Source organism: Plasmodium vinckei (assembly GCF_900681995.1).
Source record: "Plasmodium vinckei vinckei genome assembly, chromosome: PVVCY_02".
In the NCBI taxonomy this organism is placed as follows: domain Eukaryota; phylum Apicomplexa; class Aconoidasida; order Haemosporida; family Plasmodiidae; genus Plasmodium; species Plasmodium vinckei.
Window position 1 is genome coordinate 385,474 of NC_051294.1, and position 22,720 is coordinate 408,193.

General features: G+C 22.0%; 6 protein-coding genes across 6 annotated transcripts; 3 read left to right on the forward strand and 3 right to left on the reverse strand.

The window, feature by feature from the left end:
• Nucleotides 1-550: 550 nt before the first annotated feature.
• Nucleotides 551-2,713, reverse strand: PVVCY_0201110 (DNA (cytosine-5)-methyltransferase, putative; the record flags this gene model as incomplete). Its single annotated transcript, XM_008628102.1, has 1 exon — nt 551-2,713. The coding sequence occupies one exon, from the start codon at nt 2,711-2,713 to the stop codon at nt 551-553; it is 2,163 nt and encodes a 720-aa protein (XP_008626324.1).
• A 984-nt stretch (nt 2,714-3,697) lies between these two features.
• Nucleotides 3,698-4,754, forward strand: PVVCY_0201120 (proteasome subunit alpha type-5, putative; the record flags this gene model as incomplete). The annotated part of the gene is made up of 3 exons (XM_008628101.1): nt 3,698-3,711; nt 3,884-3,965; nt 4,080-4,754. The coding sequence occupies 3 exons, from the start codon at nt 3,698-3,700 to the stop codon at nt 4,752-4,754; spliced, it is 771 nt and encodes a 256-aa protein (XP_008626323.1).
• Nucleotides 4,755-5,271: 517 nt separating this feature from the next.
• PVVCY_0201130 (conserved Plasmodium protein, unknown function) lies at nt 5,272-7,275 on the reverse strand (the record flags this gene model as incomplete). Its single annotated transcript, XM_008628100.2, has 1 exon — nt 5,272-7,275. One exon carries the CDS (start codon nt 7,273-7,275, stop codon nt 5,272-5,274), a length of 2,004 nt encoding a protein of 667 aa, XP_008626322.2.
• Nucleotides 7,276-8,258: 983 nt separating this feature from the next.
• On the forward strand, nt 8,259-11,222 carry PVVCY_0201140 (conserved Plasmodium protein, unknown function; the record flags this gene model as incomplete). Its single annotated transcript, XM_008628099.2, has 3 exons — nt 8,259-10,826; nt 10,952-11,058; nt 11,192-11,222. 3 exons carry the CDS (start codon nt 8,259-8,261, stop codon nt 11,220-11,222), a joined length of 2,706 nt encoding a protein of 901 aa, XP_008626321.2.
• Nucleotides 11,223-11,786: 564 nt separating this feature from the next.
• On the reverse strand, nt 11,787-14,198 carry PVVCY_0201150 (conserved Plasmodium protein, unknown function; the record flags this gene model as incomplete). Its single annotated transcript, XM_008628097.2, has 1 exon — nt 11,787-14,198. The coding sequence occupies one exon, from the start codon at nt 14,196-14,198 to the stop codon at nt 11,787-11,789; it is 2,412 nt and encodes an 803-aa protein (XP_008626319.2).
• Nucleotides 14,199-15,985: 1,787 nt separating this feature from the next.
• On the forward strand, nt 15,986-20,947 carry PVVCY_0201160 (cation transporting ATPase, putative; the record flags this gene model as incomplete). Its single annotated transcript, XM_008628096.2, has 1 exon — nt 15,986-20,947. One exon carries the CDS (start codon nt 15,986-15,988, stop codon nt 20,945-20,947), a length of 4,962 nt encoding a protein of 1,653 aa, XP_008626318.2.
• Nucleotides 20,948-22,720: the final 1,773 nt, after the last annotated feature.

A 22,720-nucleotide genomic window follows, 5' to 3' on the forward strand; every position in this document is an offset into this window, starting at 1 on the left:
AATATATATAGCAATAATTTTACATAAATAAAAGTTTTTTTATATATTCTTTTACTTGATTAAAGACGCTACTTATAAAATTTTCAAAAAAAAAAGAAATTTTTAACATAAATATGTGCCAAATTAAAATAAAAAAGTTGTGTTTAATGTTTATAAAGAAAAATATAATATTTGAAAAAAATGTTGTATAAAAAATTGTAGTATTAACAATATTATTATTTTATACAAGTACAATATATATGCATATACATACGTATGCATAAGATAATGGAAATTAAAATTCTCACACCTTTTTGCTTGAATATTTAGTGTTAAAAGCTGTTTTAAAGGCAAATTTTGTCAAACTAAATTAACGTTGAAATAAGCAAAGAGACAAGTTAATAAAATAATTAAAAAAAAAGAGTAAAAACAAAATTAAATATCTATACAAATCATTTAAACAATTTTTATTGGGTAAAATAAAATGAACCACACAAGTAGGTGCTATATTTATGGAAAAAAATATTGCATGTAGCATGATTATAAATAAGTAGTTATTTATTGTAGTTTATTATTTTGTTGTAATATTTAAAATGTCTTTAAAAACATTGTAGGCTTGAAAAATTAGAGATATAACGGTAACATTGACAGAATTTCCTATTAATTTATATTTTTGTTTATTTGTTAAAAATTCTTGAAATTGAAATTCATGGCATAAACATAAATTATTTTGAATATAATTTTGTTTACTATTCCTCCTATTATTTATAGGTGTATTAATACTATTTAAATTTAATATACACATATTAGTACCTGTTATATCACAATAATGAATATTGTCTGTATATGCACACACATGATTAATATGATCAATATTCCAGTATATATTTCCATAAATATTTTTATCAATTTGATTAAAATCAGTTAATTTATTTGTATGCATTTTATAACCCATTAATCTACATATTTCTGTTGGTGTAAAATACCGAACATGATTTTCATATTTTTTTATTTCATTTTCTTCGATATTATAATTATTTTTATTATGAACAGCAAGGTTGATATTTTGGCTAGCTGGGATATCAATTTTTCTTAACTGGTCATAATAATTTTGTGAGTAAGTTGGTGAATTTTGTTCGTCTTTATTATTAAAATACAAGATCGAGCCCGAACCGTTTATGAATCTTGCGTAATTGGATGTAAAACAGGTAGCATGTAATTGTTTGAAATTGTTTGTCACCTTTAAATTGCTATTTTGATTGCAAGAATTATTTATAAAGCTGTTTTTTTCATTATAGTAATTATTTGCTTCAAAACAACAAATATTTTCATTTTTATTTATATCAATAATATCAAAACAATAAGCTGATTGTTTTTGAAGTATGCTCTTAGCAACTTCAAAGTCTTGCAATTTTTCATTTAAAATATTTACTCTATTTAATTTTGGGGATGTTACAAAATATTTTTTACTATGATCAAGAAAAGTAGCTAAATTTGGTGTGTAAAACATGGGAAAGTTTTTTTCATTTTTTTTTTTTAATGGTAAAAATTTTCGAGGTTTTAGTGAATTAGTATATGATAGGAAGCTATTTTGTTCATATTGCTTACTTTCTAAATCACTACCATCAGTGTTGTTATTTTTTCTCTTGCATATGCAGTAAAAACGAAGACGCTCATTCGGTATTCCAAATTGCAACGGAGAAAGAAGATATGTTTGAAAATTATAATTATTTTTAATAGAATTTATAAAATATAAAAAAGAAAATGATAATTCAAAATTTTTAACATTTTCAATAAATATATATTTAGGTAAACTATTAACATTCATATTTTTTAGCAAATTACATACATGAAAAAAACTATATGTTCTTTTGTCTTTTTCAATATCAAAAGGGTTTATTTTATCAATCTTCAAATTATTTAAAAAATAATTTTGATCGGGTTCTTCACCTTCACTATTATGACTATTACTGTTATTGTGATTATCATTTGTACAGTTTTGTACGTTTTCCTCAGAACCATTATTAATAAATTCATTATTGGACTTTTCCTTTGGGTATTCATTATTTATATAATTGTTTTCATTATATAATTGCGTTATTTTTACTTCTTTAAAATTCTTGTTTAACCTTGTATATGGTTGACACGGATTTGATATCAATAAAATGTAAAATTTAAAGTGATCAAAAAATTCAGTAGTTAAGTTATTTATATCAGTTTGAAGAATATAATCCTTATTGTTTAAATCAAACATAAAATTCGAGTCTCTACATTTATTGTTATAGCTATCATTATTTTTAATATTATTGTCGATATAATTATTACTATGATTAGTGTTTTTATTTTGACTGATATTTTTTTCCTCTTTATATTTTTTTGTTTCCAATTTTAGTGTATTTGAAGAAGTCTGACTATTTAAAGATTTATATGCATTTTTAAAAAACTTATTTATGTCTTTTTTATTGGTTAAATAAATTGTATTTTCTTTAAAATTATGATAATATGTTTCATTTGCAATGGGATTTAGATCTATTGAAATAAAGTGAACAACATTTTTTAAATTTTTTGAAATATCAGCAGGAGAAGTGTTTTCACTGTTGTTTGATGGAATACCATTGTTAGTATTTTTGATATTCACATTCGAAGAATGGACATAATTTATTAGGGTTTGTAAAACGCTATAATGAAAACCTCCTATCCCACTATAAAGTTCTAAAGCTCGAACATTTTCCATCAATACAATTATTACATATTTTTATTTTATAATTCTTAAGCCAGTAATACACACATGTGCATATAATAAATGTCAATATTGATAGGAGAGAAATAAATACAAATAAAGAATGAGACTATTAATTTTTTTTTTTTTTACGAATAAATGATGTTATTCTTCTACCCAAGATTAATATATTGTTCTATACAAATTTGCTAAAAAAATAGTACAAACAAATTTTATAGTATGTGCTGAAAATAATATTTAGGCAAAAATTGTATGACCCGTTCAGAATTTTTTATGTAGAATTTTGATTGTAGTTCTATTATTAGAGTGTGTAGTTTTTGCTATTTCAGTATTCATTTTTTTTGTATAAAATTATGATGCATAGTGTAAATATTTTAAAAGAATTGAAGATGCAATTGTTGCATTCTTCACACCCTGTGGTATTTTACTAATATCATATTTTTTTTATTTTATTTTATTTCACTTTTTTTATTATTTTTTTACTAATTTTTTACTATTTTTTTATTATTTATTTTTTTTAAATTTTTTTTAATATGCTCTCACTATTAATGTACCTATTATCGTATTATTTCATTCTCTCCCCAATTCAAAAAAAACGTTTATATGCCTGTATAGTATATGACGTAATAATTAAAAAAAAACATAAGCATTCGATGCTGCATATAAATTATATATGCATATAATATACATAAATTATATAATAAAATTTGTAGCTTTTTTGTTTCTTCATTTTTTAAAATTTTTTATAAGGTCACTTTATGGCAAACCCATGAAAATAGGGTATCTTTCTCATGTGTTAAGAAAAATAAAAATGAAATAATGCTAAGAATAATATAACATTATATATATAATAATGTATATTGTAAATAATTAAAGCAATACATGTAAATATATTTGGCATATTATCAAAGTATATTAAATTAATTTTTTATATTTTTTTCTAAACCAACACCTTTCCACGGCTTTATAAAACCTAAAATGTTTTCAACAAGGTAATAATAAGAAAATCGTAAATATTAAAGAAAACATTTTTTTCTCTTTTAAATTTTATTGTGTTTAAAAAGTTTATTTCACCACTGATATACACATAGCTATGTGTTGATATCTTCATTTTTAATAGTAAATTTTGTAAACACAATTTTTTATTTTTTTTTAATATTATAGAAGCGAATATGATAGAGGGGTAAACACCTTCTCTCCAGAAGGTAGACTCTTTCAAGTAGAATATGCATTAGGAGCTATAAAGGTATGGAATATCATGTATCAGTATAATTATTGCTCTAATATGTTTCCTAAGCGTGCACATTGTTTTGTATAGAGTAGTATATATGTTTCTTATTTTTTTGTTTAACCTTTGCAGCTGGGTAGTACAGCTATAGGGATATGCGTAAATGATGGAGTAATTTTAGCATCGGAAAGAAGAATTCCTTCCCCTTTAATAGAGAAAGATTCTGTAGAAAAATTATTACCTATTGATGATCATATAGGATGTGCAATGAGTGGATTGATGGCAGATGCAAGGACATTGATTGATCATGCAAGAGTAGAATGCAATCATTATAAATTTATATATAATGAAAACATAAATATAAAATCTTGTGTAGAATTAATTTCTGAATTAGCATTAGATTTTTCAAATTTATCAGACTCTAAAAGAAAAAAAATTATGAGCAGACCTTTTGGTGTTGCTTTATTAATAGGAGGTGTTGATAAGAATGGTCCGTGTTTATGGTATACAGAACCTTCTGGAACTAATACCCGATTTTTAGCTGCATCTATTGGGTCAGCACAAGAAGGTGCAGAACAATTATTACAAGAAAATTATAATAAAAATATGAGTTTTGAAGAGGCAGAAATTTTAGCCCTCACTGTATTAAGACAAGTAATGGAAGATAAATTATCATCTTCAAATGTTGAGGTAGCTGCAATCAAAAAATCAGATCAAACATTTTATAAATACAACCCAGAAGATATTACTAAAATTATTGATTCATTGCCTTCTCCAATATACCCAACGATTGACATGACAGCATAAGTTTAAAAAAAAAACAAAGAAAAAGCGAGGAAAGCTTGGTAAATGCATTATTATATGCTTGCATATGCACACATTAGTCATTTTCACAATATGTTTCTCCAATTATAAATAGTGCAAATTAATATACTATAGATATAAACAATAGTCATATTTTTCACTACTTATAAATGGCATTTAATTTTTTCTTCCGTTTGATACGGGCCTTATCCATATTTTTCCATACCTGGTATAGAAACATATGTGCACTACTATAATTTTTTTTTATAAAAACTATTCAATAATTTTATATCATATAAGAACAATTACATGTTCATAACATATTATTTAATAATAATTTTTAAATACAAAAAAAATTAAGATAAAATGCGTTTCTTTATGTATAGAAAAAGGATTTGCAGGTAAAGCAAATAGAAATAAAAAGGTTTTTTTCAAAAAAAAAAAAAAATTAATACACAGTTATAGATTCAAAGTATAGATAGGGTAATAGTATTTCCTTGAGGTAGGAAATAAAATAATTTTAATAAATAATAAATGGATTTTGTATATTTTTGGCTAGCTGTGTAGATTTAACAAATTGATAATAAGGTATTTTATAATATTCAATAAATTCTTTATTAGATGTTTGTAATAATTTTTTTAAATTAATTGGAGGTATATTAGAATTATAAACTAAACTATTAAATTTATTATTAAAATCTGCATAGTTATATTTTTTTAATAATTCTTTATAATATTTAATATAATCGTCATAATATAAACTCATATATGCAACATGTCTTGGTATTATTCTTAATCTGAAACTGTAACTATAATATTGAGGGAAAGAAATAGAATCAGTAAAAGTTTTATTTAGATGTCTAATTAAATATAATAATTTAGGTCTTATAGTTCTATAAATATTATATGTAAATATTCTAGGATATATTTTTATAAGTTTTTTTAAGTCATCTTCTTTTATTGATTGGTGTAAATTTAATAACTCATTATATTTTTTTTTTAAATTTCCAAAAGAATAAAATTGAGGTAAATTATATAATATATCCATAAGTTCATCATATGTATAATTAACTTCATTTCTATAATGTGCTATTCTTTTTGCTAATGTATTTTTATTTATTAATGACAATCTAGGAGATGTCTTAATTACTTTTTTTATCATCTCTAAATTTAATCCATTTTTTATTATTTCTTTTTTATTTATAATTTGTTCTCCATTTGAATTAAAACTTATTTCTTCTTTTATTATTTTATCTTCCTCTTCATTGCATGTTTCAAAAAAGTTTTTTATTTCATCACCACTTTTAAAATGGTTTGTAAAAAAATATTCCAATTCTTTGTAGTACTTAAGAAAGAATGATAATTTTTCATCTATGCTCGATGACTTTTTTATGTTAACTTTTGTTATGCTTTCCTTTTCTATTTGCCTTTCGTTGGTCGGACTTGGTATTTTGTCGACATTTTTATCACTTACATTTTTATCACTTACATTATCACTGCTAGCATTATCACCGGTTGGGTTGGGGTTTTCTGAGGAAATGGCTAGACGCTCATTGTAGAGCCTCCTTTTCTCTTCTCTAGCTAATTTTTTTTGGATTCTAAGTAGTCGTTTTCTTTCCCTTATAGTCATATGTGGTTGTCCATTTTCTTGAGTATCATAATTGGAATCGTTGGGCATTTGATCAAAATTAACTGTGTATTTATTATCGATAAAATAATTAATAGATTTATCAAGGTTTCCAAAAATTAGAAAAAAGATAGCGGATTCATCATGGCAATCTGGATTGAATAAAAACCTTATGTCTATATTAAGAAATTTAAAAATAGAATAGATATCAAAATTAAAATAATCTTTTGATTTTAATTTTTTAACTATATTTACAAAGAAATTTTTATCATTTTGTAGCATGGCTAATAAATTTTCTTTATATCCTATCGCATAATTATCTAATGATTTTAATTGTTCATTATTTTTTTTTGCTAGTTTAGTTATCCTTGAAAACTTACAATTAAAATTTTTTAATTTAAATTCTAAAGCCCATTTAAAAACATTTAAAAACTTATCTGGAATTTGATCTATAATTTCATCTTCTTTATCATGAAAATTATTACCTAATATAGTATTATCAATATTTTTTATTTTTTTTAAATTATTAACTTGTTTATCTGTTGCTTTTAGTATTTTATATCTCCATTTTGTATTTCTTTTAACTTTTTTATCACTTTTATTTATATCTTTATATATTTTATGATGTAGTTTAAGCGGCTGATATGCTGATGTAATGAACATATTTGTCCCTAAGTAATATAAGTTATCATTTTTTACATTCTGTTTGTTTATATTATTTGTTTTTTGCATTTCCTTGAATTTTAAGGGACTATTCTTTCTCCTTTTTAATAAGACTGACTTACCCCCTTTAGTACTATTACAATTGTAAACAGTTTTGCAACTTATAATGTTACACACAAACAAATTAAAACATATAATTACAAAACATGTCAGGTAATAGTAATAGCTATTCATTTCTTAGAGATGAGGGGGGGATTAAAAAAAAAAAATGAAAATAATACAAACAAAATGAGAGCATAATAATTCTGTTTTTTTCTCCTTAAAACTGAAATGGATGGAGAAATAAAAAACAAAAATAAAAAACGAAGACAAAAAAACAAGCACTTACATTGTTTCACATAAAAAAAGTAAACTGTGTAAATTATTTTTTTACTAGAGAAAAAGTCTAAAAAAAATATATAATAAATAAATACTATATGGGTAAGTAACTAAATAAATTGTAGCAATATAATAGCTACTAAGCTACAAAAAATATTTAGGTAATAATTAATTCATTGTGATTTTTTATAAATATGTATATAAAATTTGATGAAATATTAAAATAAATTTTAATGTCATATATTTAAAATGTTTAGCAAATTTAACAAATTATTTTTAATGATATTTAAATAAACTGTGAAAAGTGTAATAGTAGTTATTGCATAATTTGTTTTTAAATTGGCGGAGAAAAAAAAACGATAAAATTACACTAGCGCATATATATGCAATATTATATCCCATAACAAAAGGAAAAATATTTCTTATTCTACAAATAAAATGTGATAAAATAAGTATACAAATAATCAAAATAAATATAAATCTTTTTTTATCCCATTTTTATATATATTTATAACCCCTAAATATGTATATAAGCATTTCGTAGGATATATATACTGTTTTAAAAAAAAAAAAAAATATTTTAAGCTCACTAATGAAGATATTAATTTGTGAGGCATATCAAATTATAGCTAGTCTTATAAAATAAGCATAGAAAAGGAGAAACATGTTTTTGTTTGAATTAGGTAACAATTTGGTAGCATTGATTTTACAGCTTTAAAATAAGTTAATAAAAAAAGGGTGGTATATGCATATATGCAGACATAAAAGGTATCCCTCTCTATATATATACATTACCCCCTTTAAAATGTGTAAATATGAAAATGCTTTAAAGTGTTAAAATGTTAAAATGTGTAAATAGGATAAATAAAAGGTTGATATATAAGTTGCACTTAGAGAATGACAAAATAATAGACATGCCAATGTTCTTAGTTGATAATCTATATATTCGAAATAAAGAGGAATTAATTTGTTTACTAAATAATGCTATAACATTTGATAAAAATAATTTTTTATATAATTATAAAAGGGTTTTATTAAAAAATGACGATAAAAAATTGGGTCAATTTTGCAATCCATACAAATATGACAATGAAGAGTACAACAAATTAATAAGTTACTTATCAGAAATGGAAGAATGGGAAGAGAATTATAATGACGTTTATTTCTGTGAAAATGAATTACATAGTATGGATAAGCCAATTGAAAAGAGAATAGTAGAAGGAGAGCAAATAGAAGACTATATGGAATGTCTTGATAATAGGAAAAAAATAGAAAATAAAAACATATCAAAGGAAAGAGAAACATTAGAGTATTATTCATTAATGGGGTATATTCCTAATAACTTTTTTTTTTACAATTATAAAAATAGGATAATATCTTTAATCAATAATTTATCATATAGTGATATTTATTCACTTATTTATTTATATAGTAAGAGTTCAAAAATCGATTTTTCAATGCTAACCTTGTTAGGAAAAGAATATATAAATAGAATTGAAAAAGATAAGCAAATTAATTATAAGAATATAATAAAATTATTAAATATTTTTATAAAATTAAGTTATAAGCAAAATGAAATGCAAGATATTATTCAAAAGTTATTAAAAAATTTGTGTAATTGTATATATAATGAAGATTTAAAAATAGCTACCTTACATTTTGTATGCTTATCTAAGCTTAATTTATATAATATATTATTTTATGATTATATAGATATGTTTTTAAAAAATGTAAATAACTTTTCAAATTTATCATGCTCTATAATATTACAATGTTTAGGATATTATCAATATCACTTGATAAGGAGTAGTAACTACATTTTTAAATTAGTCAGACAATTTAAGCAAAATTTTGTTAGTGAAACTGAGGAAGAGGAAATGAAAAAAAATGAGACTCATAGTAGGAGCATAGACACAATACAAAAACAAAATGAATGGAAAAACAGTTTAAGAAATAAAATGGATATACAAATTTTAATATTTCAGCATAAGAGAAAAAATATAGATTTAATAAATAATATAGAGAATAAAATAATTGATAGATTAACAAAAATAAATTTAGATGATATATCTGAAAAATCAATTGGTAGTATTTTTCACTTTTACTATTTAATTAATAAAAAGATATTAACAAATAGAGATCATATATTATTTTCCAACTTAATAAATATTTTAATAAAAAACAAAATAGATTTTCAAAAACCTCGATCATTTCTTATGTCATCATATACATTAATTATACATAAATATTTTACAAATATAAATATATCTTCTTATTTTTTATTACAATGTGCTAAGTTAATTAAAATATTAAAGACTGAAACTTATATGAGCAATTTGTTATTTGTATTGATGGGTTTTTCTCAAAACCAACTTATTTTTTATAAAAATAGGAGCAATAATAAGAAAGCGGATTTGAAGATGTCTGGTGACAATGTCAATGATAACTATCCTGAAGTATACATTGATCAGAAGTATAATAAATTATTTAATTTTAAAATTGAAAATAAATTTAAGGATATGACTGAGATGTGTGAGTATAAAATAAATGTTTTAGAAGATAAATCATTTGAACCTGTTAGTTGTCGATCAGCTATTTTATCCATATTTAATGAAATAACAAGTTTAGAATATAAATTAAATAATGAGCAGATGCATATGTATTTGTTACTTTTTTCAAGTTTTGATATAAAGCTTTCATCTGAAATTAAACAAAAAATATTATCTCTTATTATTAACGATTCAAAAAATTTAGTTTATTTGGCTCATACTGTTATTCAAATTGGTGTTAAAATTTTTGGAATCTCTAGCAGTTATATGAAGACTATATGTTTAAGCATGTTAGAAAAAATGGACTTTGAAATTGTAAAATTTTATAAAGCTATAAAAAATGGTGAAAAAAGACAAGTTTGCAACTTCTTATACGATTTAAATATTTTGTCGGAAATTCTTTTTGTATTTGATCAAATTGATATAACTAAAAATGATTTTATAGTAAACATTATAAATTTAATGTTTTCAAATAATTTCTTAATTTTTAAACATAAAAAAAATAGTTTTAGTTCTTATGTTTATTTACTTCATTATATTGGAAGTAATAAAATAGATACAGAAATATACAAAAAGGTTTGTGATTTTATTTTTGCTAACTTAAGTGATTATATTGATTTATCTTATAAATATTATTTAAAAAATAATGTAGAAAAAGTTTCAAATATGGAAGATATAAATGGGTTTAACAAAACTAATGTATATAAATCTATTGAATCTGATATATTTTTTGATGAAATATATCATAAACTAATAATGGATAAAATATATTTGAAGGATATTATGTTACTACTCGATGCAATCAGAATTTTAAAAGCCTACAACAATCTCCCGCTTATCCATAATGTTGTTGCTATGGTAAGGAAGTCTAACCTATACATTCGTCTTGCAATATATATATGTCTATGGTTAGTGGTGGTTACATATTTTATGATAGTACAAATACATGAATTGGATTTTTTTTTTCATTTTTTGTTAAACAGCTAAACACAGAGAAAATTAAGGGTCTTTCAGACGAAGATATTGAACTAGCAAACTACATATTTATAGACATGGGTCTACCTAATAAATACATAATGGATGAAGCAAAGTAATGAGGGAAATTTTTTATATATTATTCATTTATTTAAATTATGTTTTATCTAAGTTAAATTTTGGTATGTTATACTCTTTATAAAGGCTACATTTCATTTTACACATTTTTTTTATAAAATTTAATGCAGGAATAGAGGATTGACGATAGGCTTGAAATAACATAATATAAAATAAAGGAGGGAAAAAATATAATAATAGGCTAGTACCTTATTTGAGTGTATAAAAATTTTACCTTTTATAATATGTTTATCAAAAAATTGTAAACTTCGATAAAACAAAAAAAAAATTAATTAAAAAAAATGAAAGTAAATGAAGAATGGATAAATCGGGTATAAAAATTGTATTTATACATATTCATTTTTTGAATTAAAAAAAGTTAACAATTTGGGCATATGTAACTTTTAATTAAATTGGTGTTTGTAATGTAGTCTATTTTATATGTCCATTTTATATGTCTATAATTTATGTATACATATTGGTTAGTTACAATGAATTTGTTTTTTTGTTTTTGTTTTTTTTCCATATAAATATATGTGGAAAATATTGTTTTAAAATAAACACAATAGGAATGTGTTTAAATTAAAAGAAACGGTTAGCTCATTAAATAAAATGAGTCTATGAATGTATAATTTATAAATTGAATAAATATATACATATTTACACATATTTTTTTTAATTATATTTTTCGGGTAATAAAATTAAGTATATAAAATGTGTAAATAATTATTTTAACTTAATATTATTGAGAATATTTACTATGTTTTGATTTCTTTTAAATACATTTTTGCAATATTCTTCTGAGGTATCTTCTTTCATATTAAATAAGTCGTATTGTTTAAAATTGATAATATTATCCCATAATATATCTTTATCAATAGGGTTGTTTAATTGGTTGATAAAAATTGTACATACAATATTTTTTAATTTATAACTATCTATAAATATTTTTTTTATTTTAAAAATCCTAAATAGAAAAAGGAAAGACTCTGAATAACAACTTAATTCAAAAAGAACTAAGCTAAGTAAAAAATTTGCTAGAACATTATTATTATTCAGATTAATACTTAATTTAATGCACTCAAAGAAATCGTATACCCATTTTGTTTTATATAAGTTGGGGTTTAAAAATTTGACTTTAGAAATAATGGATTGTTCAGCATTAGGGGGTGGTGAGATGCTTGTTATGTTACTTCGGTTACTGTTACTATTTTCATTGTGGTCGTTATTTTTTTTTTTTTTTTTTTTGTGGATCTGTGGACTATTATTGGAGTTATCATGTTTGTTTTTTTTCAAATTGGTTGTTTTTTTTCCTAAATGTTTGTTTGTTTCAGTTGTAAATTTATTTACTCGATAATCATAAATACAAGTAAAATGTGTTTTATTATAATCTAGGTAGAAATAATTTTTTAAAAATTTATAATATTCACTATTATTTTTATATATTTCAAATGCTTCGATAAAAGTGGTGTTCGACCAAAATAGATTTTGTTTTTGAGTTATAGTATATCCAATATCTATTTTAAATAAGTTATTTCTAAGATTAAAATGTATTAATGATGGTATATGTGATAGATCTAGTAAGAAATATTTTTCTTTATATATTATATTTTCATTATTTAAAAATTGTTTACTGGAAAAAAGTAAAAAATTAAAAATGGTCATTAAAAATTTATTACACCCTTTTGAATTATTACTAATGATAGTTTCATTTTTCAAAATATCCGTAGGTACTTCCTTAAATGCAAACCCGATTTTGTCATTACATATATGGTTATTACAATTAAATGTAATAAAAAAATCAAAGTCATATTTATATAGTATGTGATTAAAATTTGACTCTATATATTTGGAGTCGTTAAAAATTTGGGCATATATATTCATACCTAGAAAGTTTTTAAAATGTTGATCTAAGTTTAGACCTTGGGTATCTAAATTATTAACAAACTCATAGTTATTGATAAAATCAAAAGGAAGACATGCAATGATTTCTCTTTTTGCATTTTTAAATTCGGATTTTATTAAATGGTGTGTTTGTGAATTTTCAACATTTTTATTTAATTCATCAAACTGGGTTATATCATTATTATTGTCTTTTTTTTTTCGATAACTTTTTATAAAATATTCTTTTTTTTTATCATTTTTAGATATATGATTTGGGTAATTATTGTCTATATGATTTCCATTTTGAATTGAAAAAAGTTTAACAAAAAAACATTTACATGTTACATCATATTTATATATCCATCCTTTTACAATTGAATGTGGTTTTATATTTTTTAAAAATAATCGTTTTCCAAAATTTTCAAATGCTATTATTCTTTTATATTTTGGTGTATTTTTATTATTATTTTGTTTTACATAATTATCAATCATAAAAACTGTGTGTATTTTTTTTTTGAATATATTCATATTGACACATCCATAGTTTATATAAAAACATTTTTTAATAAATGGGATATAAGAAATATCAGAAAATCCTATATCTACATTATTTTTTATTTTATGTTGAATGAAATATTGTATTTCATTTTTTTCTTCTGGATATTTTTCAATATTTTCAGTATCATTATTTTTTTTAATTTTTTTTATTTTACATATAGCTTTATGTTTTACTTTATTTTTTCTGTCCTTTTCCACAGTTCTCTTTTTTATTTGTTCTTGTATGGTCTCTATATTTTTTTCTTCGTGATCCGAAATTGTTTGAAAATTTTTTTGTAAATTTTTAGAGCACTGGGTAGGTAGCTTGTCTGATTTACGTTGTATATAGTTTTCCATATTTGTTTGATAAACATCTGAGCTCATATAATTTTGATTAATATAGTCATAGTAACTATTAGTGTGAGATTTGTAACTTTTTAAAAAGGTATTACATAAAGAACTTATTGTATTATTTTTTTCTAACGTACAAAAAGATTTATCCATTTCTTCCACTAGCAGGTTGGTATATTTTTTCATGTCGTCATCGCCATCTTTATCTTTGTTGCTTCTCTTATGTGTGTCACAACATGGTTTTAATGATTCATCATTTTCTGTTTGATTATAAAAAAAATCATTATTGTATTTTTTAAAAAACAGGTATTTATTTTTTAGTTCCTCTACCAGCTGCTCATATGCTACCTTTTCCAAATTACTCATTTTTTATTAACGTTTTTAATTATTCATATTATTTTATAAAAAAAAACAAAAAAACATTTGATCAGGTATTGTCAATGCATAGGTATGTATGAATATGTGTAAAGGGATATACTTTCATGAAAACCAAAACAATATTTAAAACATGCAAACGGATATTTATTTGTAAACTATTTAGTAAATAACTATACATATGTATATAATTATTACAAAAACAAATATAGGAAATAATAAAAATTATATAAAGACAATTATTTAACAAGAGAAAAATAATACAAACACATTTTATTCATTTTTCTTTTAAATATATTAATTGTCAAATTATTAATTAGTTATTTATTAGAATATTTAATTACTATATTTGTTTAGTATTAATCAAAAGGGAGTAAAAAAAAAAAGTATAAGATACAATAAACATATGCACGAATTAAATATTATTTACAAATGGTAAAACTTAAAAAAAATATCATTGTTATATTTTCTTTATTTTGTAATAGTTTTGACAATACATAATTATTTATATGTAATTTTTATTAAGGTGTAGTTGTCTTGGTGTATATTTTTATTGCCTTTGCAATTTTGAGGGTATAATTCCCCTAACTATTTATTTTAATTTCATTTGCTTTTTATTATTTTTTGAATAAGCATTTAAAATTAATATGGTAGTTTAAAAAAGCAAAAAAAATATAGGAGATAAAAAACCAAAACAATGGTGTGCTTAAATATGTATACATATACATACATATGTAATAGTGTAGAATGTTTTGAAAAGCAAAACACAATTAATTAAAAATAAGTATGTATATGGATTTTCAAAATATATGTGCATTTTTATGTACTAACTTAAAGAAAATAAGAAAATATGATTTTCCATAAATTTACTAAATTAATAAAATATAATAGATTAGTAAATGAAGGTGAAAAAAAAAAAAAAAAAATGTTAAGAAAAAATTGTCGTGTTATTGAATTTAATATGTGCGTGAATATTATTTAGCAATATATTTTTTGCAATACCTTGAACTTTTATATAATATATATTTTATATGTTATTACCAAATGTTTTCGTAAAATAAATAAATATATGTATATGTGAATAATTAAAAATAAAACAATATATTATGTGAAAAAGAAATACGATCAAAGCAGAAAAACAAAAGGAGGAATTAAATGAAAAATTCGAAGGAACAGGAAAGAAAAACTCAAGGTTAGGGGCTAGCTATAAACTTTATTTTTTTTTAAATAAAACTACAAATTTTATACAAAACAGTATTTATATTATATGTATGAGCATATGGATATATTTCTGTTTTAAAATAAAGTTATATAGAATTATAAAGCTTGTATGACAGGAGTATAGAGAATATTATAAATTTAATTACATAAAGGATAAATATATATTTTGTATGGAAAGTATAGAAAAAACTATGTATATGATTATATATGTTTAGTAATAATACTATAGCTTAGTATGATATATGACAAAATATATACATATTTGTGTGATGCTTGGTATATAATCTTGTTTACATTTTTCACAGTAACTAAGAAATATATAAAATTAATGATATAACATAGTTGAAAAAAAAAACTACGAATACCCAACCCATGGTAACTATATTTCTTAACTAAAAAAAGCACATACACAAAGATATATATATATATATACAAATATGATATGTATAAAACATGTATATTTGTATTGATGTGTAAATAAAAAAAATCCATTAATGTGGATAAAGATAAAGTATATAAATGTATGTGAATTTCTATGTCAGATTTAATAAAACAATATGGAAAGAAAATATAATGTATTAGCTTATAAAAAAAGAAAGAGATATTTACGGTTGGATGTTTTATTGTTTATATTTTATGCATATTTTTTGCACTTAATCCTTAAAAACCAAAAGTTTGAAGCTCGACCAGAAGATTATGAATATTTAGAGAAGCTAAAAACAGAGCTTGACAACAACGAAATATTTAATTCAAAGAATATTTCTCATTCGGCTAGCAAATGGATATATGATAAAAATAATGGAAATAAATTAAGTGCATTGAAAACGAAGAAGGGTAAAAAAGATAATAAAGAAAATGTTGATAATACATTTAAACCGATAATAATAGGAAAGTACAATTTAATATACATTTTTTATAGTATCGAATTTGTATGTTTATTAATATTTATTGTATTTCATATATTAACATTCTTATTGTCACAATGGAATTTGAGTATAAACTTATTTATTGCATATAACAAATTAAGTAACAAGGGACGAGATAGATATATATATAATTTGCAAAAATTTTGCACACACATATATATTAAGCCTATACAAGGAGAATCATTTCAAAAAATAAATAAACAAAAAGGATTATCAAAATGTGTTAAAAGTTGTTGGCCTAGTAAAAATGATATAAAAAAAAAAGAACGGTTTAACACAGATTATAATTTATATAAACCTAAATCTATGTTAGTAGAATTAAAAAAAGAAAATAATGATATATACTTTTTTTATAAACATAAAAAATATATATTCAACTATGAAACATTAAATTTTGAATCTGTAAAGCATTTTGATATTTTTAATTTACCATTTTATTTAAATTGGAAAGGATTAATTGAATCTGAGTATAAAGTTCCTTGTCAGGAAAATCTCGTAAAGAAAATACATAAAGAAGCAAAATTATTTTATAATAATGAACATATAGAATCGAATTATATAAATACATGGAATGAGGTAATTAGCAGTATAGAAGAATTATATGAGTCTGAGTGTTTTAAGAAAAACACAGCAAGAAGCAAATCCACTAGTATTTCCAATACTGGTGATAGTAATAATAATGGGGAATTGAGCAAACCGATAAATGATCAGCTAAAAGGTGATGATGATATTTTAGACCAACTTAGTAAAAAGATAGGAATAGCTGATATAAATAAAAAAATATATGGTTATAATTGTAAAAAAAGTTATTTTGAAATACCATATGATTTATATGTACATAATAATTTAAGTAAATATGGAGAGAATATATATGATATACCATCACCTTGTTTTAAAAAATTATTATATGAAGCAATGTTATCCCCATTTTTTATTTTTCAGTTTTTTAGTATTATATTATGGATGCTTGATAGTTATTGGTACTTTGGAATATTTTCAATATTTATTCTAATTGTTTTAGAATCTCAATTAATTAATAAAAGAATAAGAGAATTTAATCTTATAAATAGTATGAAAATGTGTCCTCAAAATGTTTATGTATATAGAAATTTACAATGGAAAATAATAAAATCAAATTTGTTATTACCTGGTGATATATATATATTAACAAATGATATAAATGGTAATGACAATATATGTACTTGTGAGACATTATTACTAGAGGGAATGTGTATAACAGATGAGTCTATACTTACTGGTGAGTCTATTCCATTAATAAAAGCATCGATAGATAAAGGTGTAGATATGCATAATGGTAATAATTTGATTGATACACAAAATCAAGATGAAATAGATTATTCTTCATATTTAAATAAAATAGATATAAAAAATAAACATAAAAAACATGTAGTATATGCTGGTTCAAATATATTATTAACAAAAAATGAAAATCCAGAATTTAATAATTCCAAACTACCAATTACAGGATGTGTAGGTGTTGTATTAAAAAATGGATTTTCAACATATCAAGGAAAATTAGTGAGAACCATAATAAATACATCTGAAAAAATAAATTCTTCAAGTACTGATTCTATAATATTTTTATTTATTTTATTATTTTTTTCTATAACATCATGTGTATATGTAGTTTATACAATATTAAAAACAACAAACGAAAGAAATTTATATAAAATTTTATTATCTGCCTCACATATTATTACGGCAGTTATACCTCCAGAATTTCCAATTACATTATCTTTAGGAGTAACAATATCTATTGTATATTTATATAATTTAAAAATATATTGTACAGAACCCTTTAGGTTGCCATTTTCTGGTAAATCCAATATATGCGCATTTGACAAAACAGGAACATTAACTGAAGATAATATGATAGTTTTAGGTTTATTTGGTTTAGATAATAAAATAAATAGAATATATGAATCGAATCAACCTATTATTAATAAACAAAGAGTACCATTTCTTTCTTTGGCAGTTATTAGTGGATGCCATTCTTTATGCACTATTAATAATAAATTATTAGGTGATCCGCTTGAAAAAAATAGTTTTTTAAAATTAAATTGTAGTATGAAAAGTTTAGATAATATATTTGTCCGAAGTAGTAGTTATGTTTCCAAAGTTGGAAATGATATTACTTCTGATGGGGGAGGTAAATTTTCAGAATTTTTTATTTCTAGTAAATCTTTAACTAATTTAAATAAAAAGTTACCAAGTTTTATTAAAGAAAATAGAGAAGCAAAAAATAATTTAATTGAAAATTTTTATATATATAAACGATTTTTTTTTTCATCTGATCTTCAAAGAATGACATGTATTTTACAACACACGGGATATGAAGGTGATTGGTATGGTGATTCCTATGAATCGGATGAAGAGATAAGTGTTGAAGATTATTGTAATGATACAGAGAATAATATTATTAATAAAAACCTTTCAAATTTAAATAAATTAAAAAAAAAAAAAAAATGGAATATAGGCAGTAATTCGATTACTTCTTCGAGTATTAATAGAAGTAGTAATAAAAATGATATGGTAAAACAATATATAGTTGTTAGTAAAGGATCTCCTGAAATAATGAAAAACTTTTTAAAAGAGATTCCAGATAATTATGATAAAATATTAAATAGTTTATCTATAAAAGGATATCGTGTTATTTGTTTAGCTGCTAACATATTAGATAATAAAATAATTCAAAAAAATTTAAGAAGAGAAGATGTTGAAAAGGATTTATATTTTTGTGGGTTTTTAGCATTTTTATGTCCAATAAAAATATCTACACCTATTTATATTTCAGATATAAAAAATGCTGGAATTAAAAATATTATGATTACAGGTGATAATGCTTTAACTGCTTGTCAAGTTGCACAAGATGTAAATATGATACCATCTGTAAAAGATAAAGATATTTTAATTTTAAAAAAAAATGAGTCATACAATAAGGGAAGTAGTTTACATTTAAAAAGATATGAAACATCATCATCTCTAAGTGTTAGTGAAAATATACATAACTTTATCGATGACATTAAAAATAGAAGAAGTTTAAGTGACGATAAAATAGATGTATTGAAAAAGGAAGCTATATTCATTTTAGAAAATATTTTTAAAGAAGATATAAATAAAAAAAAAATAGCTGAAAATTTAATTAATGTGATAAAGAAAGAGAAAAATGTAAATGATATATTATTTTTTAGTAATAGAGAAGATAAAAAAATCATACCATTTTTTATAGGGAATGAAGAATATATAAAATTATGTTCTGAATTATTTACTTTATGTATAACAGGAGATATAATTGAATATTTTTTTATGGAGTATCAAAATAATATAAATTTAATTGATATGCTAATAAATAAAGTTCATATATTTTGTAGAGTATCTCCTAAGAATAAAGAAATAATTATTAAGACATTAAATAAGTTAGGTAATATAACAATAATGTGTGGAGATGGTACTAATGATATGGCTGCATTGAAAGCAGCACATGTAGGTGTATCATTATTAAGTATAAAAATATGCTATAAAAATAAAGATGTAAAATCAAAAATTCGTGGAAGTAATAATTATATGCATACTAACTCGATATTAGATCATCAAAGTGACTATTATAGAAATCGTGTTCCTAATGTTAATAATTGTATTAATGATTATAATAATGTGGTTGCAAAATATGGAAATATTCCACCATATAATCCTGACAATAACATGAATGCAAAATATTATGAGCAAATGAAATTATATAATGAAAGAAAACAGCAATTAGAAAACATGATGAAGACTATGGATGATTCATTACCACTAATTAAGTTAGGAGAAGCAAGTATAGCATCTCCATTTACATATAAAGGGAATGATATAAAATGTGTTAAAGAAATAATATCTTGTGGTAGATGTGCTTTATCAAAAGTTATCATGATGTATAAACTGATGATTATAAATTCATTAATAACGGCTTTTTCTGTATCTATATTAACATTAGATGGAGTAAAATTAAGTGATGCACAAACTACTGTTATATCTTTATTATATACAACCTTTATAGTTTTAATATCAAAAACAACACCGTTGGAAAATATATCTAGTTATGCTCCACCAAATTCCCTTTTTAATATTACAGTTGTTTTATCTTTGATATGCCAAGTTATAGTTCATTTTTCTATTTTAATTTATGGATGGATTGTAGCTAGTTCATATAGAGGGCCAGATTATGTACCAGATTTAAAAGGAGAATTTTCTCCTAACATAGTTAATACTTGTATTTATTATTTAATTTATTGTATAAACTTATCAATTTTTTTATGCAATTATGAAGGATTACCTTTTATGTTACCATTACATAAAAATAAAGAGCTTGTTTATATATTTATAGGGAATTTTTTTTTCTTATTTTTAAATGTAATGAATATAGTTCCTTATATTAATTATTTTTTTTCCCTTGTCCCATTCCCTACTTATCGCTTGAAATTTTTATTTTTGTCTTTGATGATTTTAGATATTTTAGCGCCTTATATGTTTTGTAATTTTATTAGGCATGTCAGATTGTATATATTTCAAAAATATAAAATTAATCTGTAAATCCAGTTTTTTTTTTTTTGCATAATTATGTTCATTTATTTATGTGCATATTTTTGTTTATACAATGAAAAAAAAATACAAATTTTCTTAACAATTTGAGAAAAACTATTTTGAATAATAATTATTCGAATGTTGTATCATCATGACATGTATTTGTGGAGGTAGTGAATTATAACGGGAAGTGTATACAACAAACATATTATTTATACATATTGTATGTTCAGTTTAAGTTTGTTACACTTATAAAAGTGTACATTGTAAAATATACAAAACAAATAGAAACTGATTTTTTTTTAAAATGGATATTTGTATGTATATAGATATGTTCCCTTATATGTAGATTGCAGATTGATATGATTTGTCTTTAGGAAAGAGAAAAATTAAATATTATTAAAAAAAAAGGGAGATTGCAATATTTTTAAAATAGTTCATAAAAAATGATGGTAAAAATATATGATTATTTAAATTGCTTTTATAAATGAAAGAGTTAAATATGACAATTTCCGCGTTGAATTCAAATAAATATAGTATATAGTAATTTTACACTTTGAACTGAAGCAATAAAAATGGTTGTGATTTATTTGGAAAATTATTTTAAAAAATAAACATTATTACAAGTGTGGAAATTAATTAAAATAAAAAATAAGTAAAAATTGTATGTTTATAAATTTTACAAGTGTGTAAATTGTGTAATTCTTTTATTTTTTTTAGTTTATTTTACCCCGTTACAATGTGCATAAAAAATGGAAGTTTTATGGAAAATATGTACACATACTTTTACTAGTAAATTAATAAAAATATTTTTATAAAAAATTAAAGTTATTAATATGAGAAACAGTTGTTACCCATGCAGTTTTTCAATCTGTTTAAACTATGTTGTAAGTAGTGGTGTAGCGAGTAGGATGTTGTGTGGGTCTCTCTCTTTCCTTTTTTTTGTTGATTAATTTAGCATGACATTGAGAGAGTTCATTTATTTTTTCACTTATTTTGTTGTTGTTTTATATTTTTTTTCGGCCATCTCATTCTACAATTTTATTATTTAAATAATTTTTTTTACAATTTTCCAATTCCAATTTTTTTTTCTGAAATTTTCCTTTTTTCCATTTTTTTAAATTTCAATTTTTATGTTTATATTACATTAAAAAACCGAAATAAAATATTTTTATATTATCACATTTATTGTAACACAATTTAAAAAAAATAAAATATCTGAAGTCGTTTCATTCTATTTATAATAATTTTTTAATACTCTATTTTTAAACATATATGTGAATATATATATATATATGTAAAAATAAATATACATAAAATAAGTATATTTATGATTGTAAAATTGGATTAATTAAAGGCGGATAATCTTTATGAATATAAACTTAAAGAAGATTTGAAAAGAAAATATCGAGTTATACTTTTTAAGTTAATAATTCATTGTATTCACCAAGTGTGAAATAAAATAATAAAGGGAGCAAACATTGATAGTGATATATATTATATAATAGTATATATGAATTTAGTGATTTATTAGGGGGAAAAACAGTATTTTTAAAATAAAAAAAATATATTACATATAAATATTATATATTACAAACTAATAAATTAACAAACCAGCATATCTATTTCTAAGAAATGGATAGAAACATATAGAAAGGGATATGAACCATTGAAAATAATGTAAACATCCAAAAAAAACAGAAAATAATAAGTATTAATTTTTTTATTGTAAATAATATTGAGAGAAGATAAACCTAAATTTGTAAAAAGTAAACATGTCAT